Source organism: Cnephaeus nilssonii (assembly GCF_951640355.1).
Source record: "Cnephaeus nilssonii genome assembly, chromosome: 4".
Taxonomy (NCBI): Eukaryota; Metazoa; Chordata; class Mammalia; order Chiroptera; family Vespertilionidae; genus Cnephaeus; species Cnephaeus nilssonii.
In genome coordinates this window covers 16433252-16443924 of record NC_137075.1, presented here as the reverse complement: position 1 = coordinate 16443924, position 10673 = coordinate 16433252, and the positions used below count along the sequence as shown (strand labels likewise).

At 44.8% G+C, this 10673-nt stretch overlaps 1 protein-coding gene across 2 annotated transcripts in view; it reads right to left on the bottom strand.

Annotated features, from left to right (window-relative positions):
• Positions 1-5989: 5989 nt before the first annotated feature.
• The window catches only part of PROSER2 (proline and serine rich 2), a 50777-nt gene continuing 46093 nt past the window's right edge, over positions 5990-10673 (bottom strand). For both annotated transcript variants that reach the window (XM_079769581.1, XM_079769582.1), the window contains exon 4: positions 5990-10665. In XM_079769581.1, the coding sequence (XP_079625707.1) occupies positions 9635-10665 (1031 nt within the window). In that variant the 3' untranslated portion in view covers positions 5990-9634. The remainder of the gene's footprint in view (positions 10666-10673) is intronic.

The following is a 10673-nucleotide window of genomic DNA, read 5'->3' as shown; positions in this document are numbered from 1 at the left end:
AACTGGCACTGAAATTCCTTGAAGAATTTTTCAAAACCATAATTTAAACAATAGCAATATTACTAGATGAAGTGTAGAACCTGGCAAGGCAAGGAGATGCTTCGTTCTCTGAAATCAGGCACATTCCTGGTACAACATAGACAAAAATTTCAACAGTGCCACTTACAAATATTAGCAGAATTGCAATAATTTATGACATGACTGGAGAGAGCGCACCAGTTTGTATTGCAATGTCATGGCTAGGCTGTGGCTCGAGATTTAAAATGGTGAAAGCAAGGCTAGCCTAGCCCCGTGCTGAGGTGTTTGCCTGAGCCGTGGCCTCTGTGGGGGTGAGGCTGGGGCCTGGCGTGGGCGTGGTCGCTCTGCTTGCCCTGCCCGGAGCGCTCCTGCTCAGTGCGGCCAGGCCCTGGACTTCCCACCGAAGCCTGCTTGCCTTTGCAGTAACATGCACAGCTTCGGAGGGCTGCCAGGGAGCAGGCTGGGCGACCTCCCCCGTGAACTGCTCCCTTCCTCTTTCTAGTTCTGTGCTGCCCACTGGAATGCTCTTCCCCCCAAGCCTGACTTTGCAAAGACATTCTTCACCTGTCTTTCTTTCTTTCTTTTTTGTTTTTTTTGTTTTTGTTTTTTTCTTTACAGAGAGGAAGGGAGAGGGACAGAGAATTAGAAACCTTGATGAGAGAGAAACAACCATCAGCCACCTCCTGCACATCTCCTACTGGGGATGTGCCCACAACCGAGGTACATGCCCTTGACCGGAATCGAACCTGGGACCCTTCAGTCCGCAGGCTGACGCTCTATCCACTGAGCCAAACCAGTTAGGGTCTGTCTTTCCTTCTTATCCCTAAACACAAGTCCCCAGTCCCTATCAGCTGAAACCTAAGTACACATCAGGGAGGAGCCATAGTGAGTGGCGGGTAGAGCGTGAGGACAGTCCAGAAATGACTCCATGGGAGACGAGAAAGGCTCCGTGGAAGAGACAAGGTGGCAGTCTGGGTGACACTGAGGTCAGCCCCACACGCTCAGGAGAAGGGACAGGAGGAAGGCATCAACCCTGCACCCCTTCTCAGAAGGCTCGGGAAGCAAGGAGTTTGCAGCCCATGCAGTCAGGGCGTGGACCCAGTGGCCCCCAGAGGTCCTTGGGAAGAGGAGAGAAGCCTGCATTTCCTCATCGTGATGGGTGCTACAGCCCCGCCTGGCAGGCAGTCGTGAGGCAGCGTTCAGCACCACTCCCAGCAGATGGAAACGGCGCGACAATGGGCTGAGTGAGTGAATAAATGTCATTTCAGCTTCATCTCCTAAGCTTCATAAATGAAGACAAGTTTCAAACAACTCTTTTACATTGTGAATATCTTAATTCAGTTCATTTGGCTTTTAGGGTTGGACTGAAAAATAAAGAGCTTTACTAGGTTTGCTGGGTTGTGAGTTTGGAAGAGCATGACCAGGTGCACCCCGAGCTCTGAGTTTGCTTCCCAAACAAGGTACCTGGGCCATCAGAGCCCTCACCGCTGTCAGTATATCCCACCAGGAGGGGAGGGGCCCTCCTGAGCCTTCCTACCCTTTGGAATGGTCTTTATATGACAGAGTTATTTCCCCCAAATTCAAAATGCTTAGACACCAAACAAATGGCCAAGCAAAAGGATAAATTTGGTCCTAATTCATGGACCAGGAAATTGTTGTACAACAGGAGAGCTAGTTGGATGTCCAAGAGACCATGTAGCTTCACAAATGCGGACAAGTTTCAAACAACTTTTTTTTACATTCTGAAAATGTAAACTTGTCAGGGGTGTGGGTTCTACGAGCAATTACCTAATTCTGTAACGGCCACAGAGACCTGGGCGTGCTGTTAGTGACAAGGACAGGCTTCTGCTGCAGGTCTCAGTGCTCAGGGTGAGTAAACAACAACAAATCAGAATGCCAAGGACAGGAACCAGCCAGTCTCTGAAGGAGGCAGTGTGTGGGAATGTGCAAGCGTGTCACACGTGCGAGCGCACACACACGTGCACAGAGCTCCCTGTTCCCTGGAGCCCTTTACGCCTGACACATGAATTCCTTGTGCATTTAGCCCCACCCCTTACAAGTATTTCCAGAACTTAGGTTACTCCCCTTGGCAGCTCTGCTTCACACACAAATACCTGAAGTTTATGAAGTGTGACCTGTTTATCAATGACTGCGCTCCATTAACCTCAGCTTCCAGCCCAGTCAGACCAGCACAGCTGCCACCTCTTCTGGAGGCAGGGAGGAGGAGTAGGGGTGATCACCGAAACAGAACTAAGTCACCAAACTCGGAGCTCCAGCACCCAGAAAGGAGACCCCAGGCCCTCCTCAAAACTGGAAATTACCCTGGCTGGTTTGGCTCAGTGGATAGAGTGTCAGCCTGCGGACTGAAGGGTCCTGGGTTTGATTCCAGTGAAGGGCACATGCCCGGGTTGCAGGCTCAATCCCCAGGAGGGGGCATGCAGGAGGCAGCCAATCAATGATTCTCTCTCAGCATTGATGTTTCTCTCTCTCCCTCTCCCTTCCTCTCTGAAATCAATAAAAACAAACAAACAAAAAAAAAACACAACAACTCGCCGAAACCGGTTTGGCTCAGTGGATAGAGCGTCGGCCTGCAGACTCAAGGGTCCCAGGTTCGATTCCGGTCAAGGGCATGTTCCTTGGTTGCAGGCACATCCCCAGTAGGGGGTGTGCAAGAGGCAGCTGATCGATGTTTCTCTCTCATTGATGTTTCTAACTCTCTATCCCTCTCTCTTCCTCTCTGTAAAAAATCAATAAAATATATTAAAAAAAACCAAAAAACCAAAAAACAACAACTGGAAATGCTCGCTGACCCTCACTCAGAAGCCATGTTCTGCTGGGGAAATAGCTGGCCTCAAGGATATTGAAGAGCAGCGGGAATCAGGAAAACCTACATTAAACTCAACCAGTGAGGCTGGGGGATTCCTCCTGACTCGGCTTTGCTCTGGATCCCAGTGTGTCCAGAGCAGAAGGGCCTGTGGGGCCATGGCAGACAGACAGACAGACAGATCTAGGGGACTGCCAAGGAACCAGGAGGTGAAAAGCATCCTGGGAGGATTGCTCAGTTCTCTCGGAGGGGATGGGTGCTGCTCCCACCTCCAGCTCCTTAGGGCGATTTATGGACACCCCCCCCCCCCCCCCCCCCCCCGCCAAGCCCCTTCCCAGGTCAGAGAATTACGGCATTTGTCACTTAGGCTTTCCAGGTCATTTCTAGAAATCACCATGTTCCCCCTTTGTAGCTCATTGTTGAACAGAAAGTTCATGCTGTTTAGGTAAGAAGCCAGCCTGAAGTAAACCTTTACAGAGCAAGGTGACCAGGGTTGAAGTGATGGTACCCTATGAGGCAGGCCCGACCTGGCTCTAGGGTCACTGGTGGCCCCCTAGCAGGACAATAACCAGGAGGAAGAGTGAGCCTGCTAGTGACAGAAGTGACTGGCATTTCTAAAGTCCTATGAATTTGGAATGTGTACAATTTGTCTTTCTTTGAATAGAGACACACACAGAGGCTAGTCATTTTTATGTTAAAAGTGTAGGACGGGGAGTGCACTTTGGTTATTAAACTTTACTTGTGTAGACAGGTGGGTGTTTACCGCCTCACCGCGCCGCCCCCCCCCCCCCCCCCCCCCCCGAGCTCTTACTACCAGAGAAGAGGGTGATTGTGGCATTTCTGGCTCAGGAGGGAAGGCGGGAGCTGGGGAGGGACTGGGTCAGTGGTGCCCACGCCCAGGCAGGCCTCTATTTCAAATTCAGTCACCGAGTTCCAGTTTTCCCAGGATAAGGCACCACAGAGCTCAGCTTTCTCTTTTCTCAGATATCTGAATACAGGGCTTGTCCAGCGAGTAGATTAGAAAAAGATATGGAACTTGTTCCCCATACTTTAAAGCAGGGAAAAAGCCTTGTTGTGAAGAGAAGAAACAAAACCTGTTTGGTGGCTTGTCATTTCAATGAAAACACAAACCTTTCACAGGTGAGCATTCCCCATGCCCCTCCCCTTCCTCCTGCCACCGAGGAGCTGGGGAGCACAGGTCACAGCTGGGGGCAGGCAGAAAAACAGAAAACAAGCCGCGCTCCTTCAGAGAACACAAGGGTTTGGTGCAAACGTTTAAGAACCCCAGGGAGCAGTTTATTAAGCTTGTCTTGTCAGGGGGATAAAATACACTCAGAGATGCCTTCTATGTTTTCTTCTTGTCTGACCACTGTGGCTAGGACTTCCAGTACTATGTTGAATAAAAGTGGTGAACCCTGTCTTGTTCCTGTTCTTAGGGAAAATCATTTTAGTTTTGCCCATTGATGGGCAAATTTATGGGCCCCCCTCACCCCTGCCCATATAATGTTGGCTTAGGTTTGTCATATATGGCCTTTATTATGTTGAGGTATGATTCCTCTATTCCAGGGATGGGGAACATCCGGCCCACGGGCAGTAGAAGGCCCAAAAAGTCATTTGGTCTGGCCCTGCCAAGGCTTTAGGGATGAGTTAAATGTTTGACCAAATACAGCAGGCTAATTTTTAAGTTGATAATTTTGTTTGGCCCGTGAATTATGTTATAAATATCCAAATGGCCCTTGGCAGAGAAAAGTTTCCCCACCCCCAAGTCTATTCCCACTCCGATGAGAGTTTTTATCAAAAATGGGTGTTTGATTTTGTCGAATGCTTTTCCTGCATCTACTGATATGATCATGTGATTTTCCAAATTGGGAAGAAGGATGTAAAATTGTGATTATTCACAGGTGACATGATATTGTACATAGAAAACTCTAAAGATTCCACACAAAAAACTACTAAATTTAATAAATGAATTTGGCAATGTAGCAGGATACAAATTAACACCCAGAAATCGATGGCATTTTTATACACCAATAATAAACTCTCAGAAAGAGAAACTAAAAAAAACAATCCCATTTACCATTGTAACAAAAAAATTAAGATACTTAGGAATAAACTTAACCAAGGAGGTAAAAGACCTGTACTTGGAAAACTACAGGACGTTGAAAAAGAAGATAGAAGAAGACATAAACAAGTGGAAGAATATACCATGTTCATGGATTGGTAGAACTAACATTAAAATGTCCATACTACCCAAGGCAATCTATAGATTCAATGCAATCCCTATCAAAATACCAATAGTATATTTCACAGATCTAGAACAAATACTCCAAAAATGTATATGTAACTAAATAGCCACAGCAATCTTGAGAAAGAAGAACAAAGTTGAAGGAATCACAATACCAGATATCAAGCTATACTACAAAGACACTGTAATCAAAACAGCCTGGTACTGGCACAAGAACAGGCATATACACCAATGGAACAGAACCGAGAACCCAAAAATTGACCTAAACCCTTATCCTCAATTAATATTTGACAAAGGAGGCAAGAGCATACAATGGAGTAAAAACTATCTCTTCAATACATAGTGTTGGGAAAATTGGACAGATACATGCAAAAAAGTGAAAACAGACCATCAATTTACACCATACACAAGAATAAACTCAAAATGGATAAAATACTTAAATGTAAGTACTGTATTTTCCGGCGTATAAGACGACTGGGCATATAAGACGACCCCCAACTTTTCCAGTTAAAATTAGAGTTTGGGATATACCCGCCCTATAAGATGACACCCGGTGTATGAGATGACCCCCGACTTTTGAGAAGATTTTCCTTAAAAAGTCATCTTATATGCCGGAAAATACAGTAATAAAACCATAAAAATCCTAAAAGAAAACATAGGTGGCAAAAATCTCAGAATTTTCATCAATATAGCAAATAGCAGAATGTTCATCAATATATCACATAGGGCAAGAGAAACAAGGAAAAAACAACAACAAATGGGACTACATCAAAATAAGAAGCACAGCAAAAGAAACCAGCATCAAAATGAAAAGTGAACCCCACTCTATGGGAGAACATATTTGCCAATGATATATCTGATAAGGGGTTAATTTCCAAAATATGTAAAGTACTCATACAATAGCTAAGATCTGGAAACAGCCCAAGTGCCCATCAGTAGATGAATGGATTAAAGGACTGTGGTACATTTACACTATGGAATATTATGCAGCAGTAAAAAAAATTATTTTTTTAAAAAGAATATTTTTATTGATTTCAGAGAGGAAGGGAGAGGAAGAGAGAGCTAGAAACATCAATGATGACAGAATCATTGATTGGCGGCCTCCTGCATGCCCCCTCCTGGGGACTGAGCCCGCAATGACCGGAAGCAATGACCGGAATCGAACCAGGGTCCCTTCAGTCTGCAGGCTCATGCTCTATCCACTGAGCCAAAGCAGCTAGAGCGAAAAGAAGGATTTCTTTGTCTTTGAAACAGCATGGAGGGACCTGGAGAGTATTATGCTAAGTGAAATAAGCCAGTCAGATCTTGTTCTTTAGGTTCCATCTAATGCACAAAATAAACGGACAAACAAAAAAGATCCAGAGACATTGAAGCATGAAACAGACCGACGATTCTCAGAGGGAAGGGGGGTGAGGGGAGGGCATATATGCATAGCCCCTGGACAGACAATAGTCGGGGGAAGGCCTGTGGAAGGGGCAAGAGCAGGGTAGAGAGGGGCAATGGAGCGGGGAGGGGAAGGGGACATCTGTAAACTTTCAACAATAGAGATAGATTTAAAATAAAACCAAAACAGTGCCTCATTCTGCCACTTCCACCAGGGAAATGGCATAGCAGTTACGAGTTTCTTGATAACAATAAATTGTTTTCATATTTATCTTAGTTCTCGCTCTTCATTACTCTTGAATAAACATAAAGAACTGATTTCTTAGATCCTCTGTACAAATACACCACCATCAAATCCTCTGAAGCGTCAAATTTCACATCGCTAGAGATGTAGGAATTTAATAAAGAGAATACATTTCTGATTTTTTACAAATAAAAAGGTCAATCCTAAGGGCTCCATAAGGCCTTGTTTATCAACCACACGAAGCTCTTCATGAAAGCTCATTTCACGTGGGGAGCCCACGGGGGAGCTCACCTCCCATCAGGGATTCTGAGGGAAGAAGCCTGTATTGTCAAAGTCAGCACCAGGAGCCAGCACACAGCTCGGGTGGGGCCTGGGCTGTGCACATCCTGAGACTCAGAGACATGCAGCCGGGAGGCCACAAAAGGAGAATGTGGGCTGGAGAGAACAGCACAAATCCACATTTCTGCTGGTTTTGTGAAAATAAGTATGCACACCAAGAACCAAACATAGGAGGGGGAGGAGGAGGAGGGACTGAACAGACCCTGTTACCCTGGCAACTGCCAATTATTCAGTGTGCAGAGGAGACTCTAGTTGGGCCATTTACACATACCTTTTTAAAAGCAAAAGAATTCCCCCCCCCCTCATTTTAAGATAAAGAGTTTCAAAGACTGATTTACAAATATCACTTGAAAAAAAACTGGGCACTTAAAATTCATCTTTCCTTTTGGTTACAATTTTGCTTTGAATTATGGTTCTTAAAATTTCTTTGAAGGTGACCCTTTAAGAGTGTCCTATCATGTAGTATGGCAAGAAAACGAATGTCCTTCAGCAAATTAGTTGTTGTTGTTAACACGATACATACACAGACAGGTTACTTCATTGGCAACTATAATTTGAACCTCAAACAAAATGTATGGTTTTAATTTCTAGGGTTTGAACGCAAGAAATGACCAGAGCAATAGGTAGAAGTAAATACAAGAAATTATGAATAAATATAAGGAAAGGATATAACATTTAAAAGAAAATAATTTAAAATAAGTATAAAATGCAAAACAAAAGTTGTTTGTATATAAGATAAATCTAAATTTATTTTTCAAAATTATCATTATGAAAACAAATATACTACATATAGTCAAGTTCACCTTAATCAAATGACATCATAGGATAAGATAAAAATAAATCAGCCATATCAAGACTCTCTATTTTAAACACTGTGTATGGCATCTCACTTTGTAAAAAGATAATATAGCCTTCAATAATCCTTTAACCATATCCAATATAAAGGAGTAGAATAAAAACTACTTTAATACCTATTTAAAATAAGACCATCAAGAAACTGGCTAAGATACTAAATACTGTAATTCTAAGGAAAAGAAATTACAATCATTTTCTGTAACTTACAAGGCAAATTGAACACTATGAAAAAATGTCTTTCACATCACATTTGAATTTAAATAATACTCACCAGGAAAAAAACAGATTCTGTGACAGTGGCTGAGCCATAATAACAAAAGGGCGTGATATCTAAGTGTGGCCCTTCCCAGCCTATTTTTAGAGGTTCAAGATGCCAGCCATAAATAGTTTGATAATAATGCTTGTGGTTACAACTCAGCATGTAAGACAGTCTGGGAGTAAACCAGCTCTTTTCATGCTGTCATCTAGTTCGCTGTCTTTTCCCTTTTAAATTAATCCTGAGACCTTGCCCACAGAACACAGGGGATCTGAAGAATCTTTTGTTTCCTCCTGTTTACTAGCTACCTTGGAACATGCAGAACTAAAATTAATTCATAAATTAAAATTAGGTTAAAATCAGGTGATAAATTAAATCTTTGAAAATGTTCTTCATTAAAAATTTTTTAAAACTATCTTGCTTGTCTGCAACCTTACTCGGAATGTTACTTTAATTGGGAACAGGACACACACTGCGGAGGAAAAAGCACTTGGATTCACTGAAATATCCTGGAGATGTGTCCTTAAAAGACTTCCATGTTAGGAAGTAACAATTTCTATGCCATCTATCCCAATGCTGAGTGTCTATCAAGAGTATAGGGTTTTAAGAAGTTTATATATAAGTAATGATGAATGTATATGTGCCAACACAATACCTATATATGTATATGTTAACATGTTTCTATAAACGTATTTTATACATGTATATACACAATAGACGCTCACGCACATATCCCCCAACAACAGAGACCCTTCAGCATGATGAGACTTGCTTCCTTGAAATTACCACCTTTTCCACACTCAACCTTTCTATTCCACTCACATAACTCAAACTTATAGTGCATCATTTTCTAAAGGTTTCATTTCAATTTTCAATATAAAAAAACAAAAACTAGGCAAACCAAATTATATTAAGAAACAAAAGCATATTTAGGGCTAACATATTACCCTATACCCTTCAAAAAGAAAAAACGAAACATGTTATTGTAAGACACTATGAAAATTTAACACTCAGTTTTAATATTTTCTTAGAAAAGGAGAGGAAATCCCTAGCTTAGAGAATTGAGTATAAGAGATCTAAACTGGCCTTCATGTCCATTTGCTTGGGATCAAAGGCTAGGTTAGAGACTCAAGAATAGCAAATTGGACCCAATCCCCCTTCTCCTGAATCTACAAAATAGATGGCAGTTACAAATCATAGAAACCTATAGGTCTTCAAGGTTATTATCTGAGTTCTTAGAAAAAGGAAGCTCTAGTGCTGGCCCTTGTTTATAGAAGGAGATCCCAGCTCAAAGGTAGGATGGGAGGGGGCAGGCACCCAGCTTGGACTGTTGAGTCCTGGTACCCGTCATTGCTAGACCGCAGCAGGGCAGAGCTGTTGGGACTGTTGTGATTGCTCTTTACGACGCACAGCCATTTTAGGCCAAACAAACCTGGCCATCCACATCCTCCAGCCCCCACTCATTCTCCATCACAAGTTCTCTTTCAGCAGGCCGAGCTTCCGCAGGGCCTCCCGGCGAGCTTCCTCAGTGGAGCCTCGGCCAGCAAACTGGACAGTGATGCCTTGGGGTCGGAACCCCACGGCCCTGGGCAGCGAACCTGACCGCTTCCTAGCATCCTGACTGCAGTCTGGCTGCCGGTGCTCATACAAGCTCTTGCTGGCGTTCTGGCGTGCAAGTTTATTGTTAAGAGCCGGGTCCGGGCGGAAAGTGACAGTTTTCCCAGTGGAGAAGAAGGCACCAGGCTCACTCTTTAGGACATCATGGATGTTCTGGAAGCCATTCTCCAGTGGTGGGGTCTGCTCTGTCTGCACGCCTCTGGACTGCTGACTGCTGGTCGGTCCTCCTGCCTGTTTAGACACAGCTTCCTGGACGGGGCCTGGCTTGCTCTGGCCACACGTCCCCTGCTCTGGAGAGACGCTTCTCTTCTGCTCCGGGAGATCACCCTTTTGGGCCCGATCCTCCCATTCTCCCACGGAGAAGAAGGAGACTCCGTTAATGTTGGCCAGGACCCGGGCTTTCCGCTCCTGCACGTTGACCGCGGCCTTGGAGATGGTCTTGTTGAACTCCTTCCCGGCGCTGTTGGTCACACTGATGTTGCTCGGGAAGCGGTGGATCTTGGGTGCGGGCTGTGCCGTATGTCTGTGCCACAACAAGTGGTCTCCGTTTCGAGGGGCCACGGAAGTCAGCGTCCTCCCTTCTCCAGGCCTGCCCTCCTTGGAGGGGGAGGTGGGTGAAAGTGCTTCATTTCCTGCCAACTTCTCAGAAATTTTCTGGGCGATAACAAGCGGAGTAGGAACTGAACGGGGCAGTTTTGGGTGCTCCGCTGGAGGAGAAGAAGAGAGCTGCTCTTTCCTGGGGTGGGCTGGCGCTGTGGTGACCGGCAGGGAGGGTGGCCGAGGGAGGGCCTCTGGACCGGTGCACCCTGGTCGGGGAGAAGCCTCCACATCCTGGGCCCCGCATTCCAGGACAGCAACGTCTTCCTTTCCAACAGGTCCAGCCCCTGAGAAG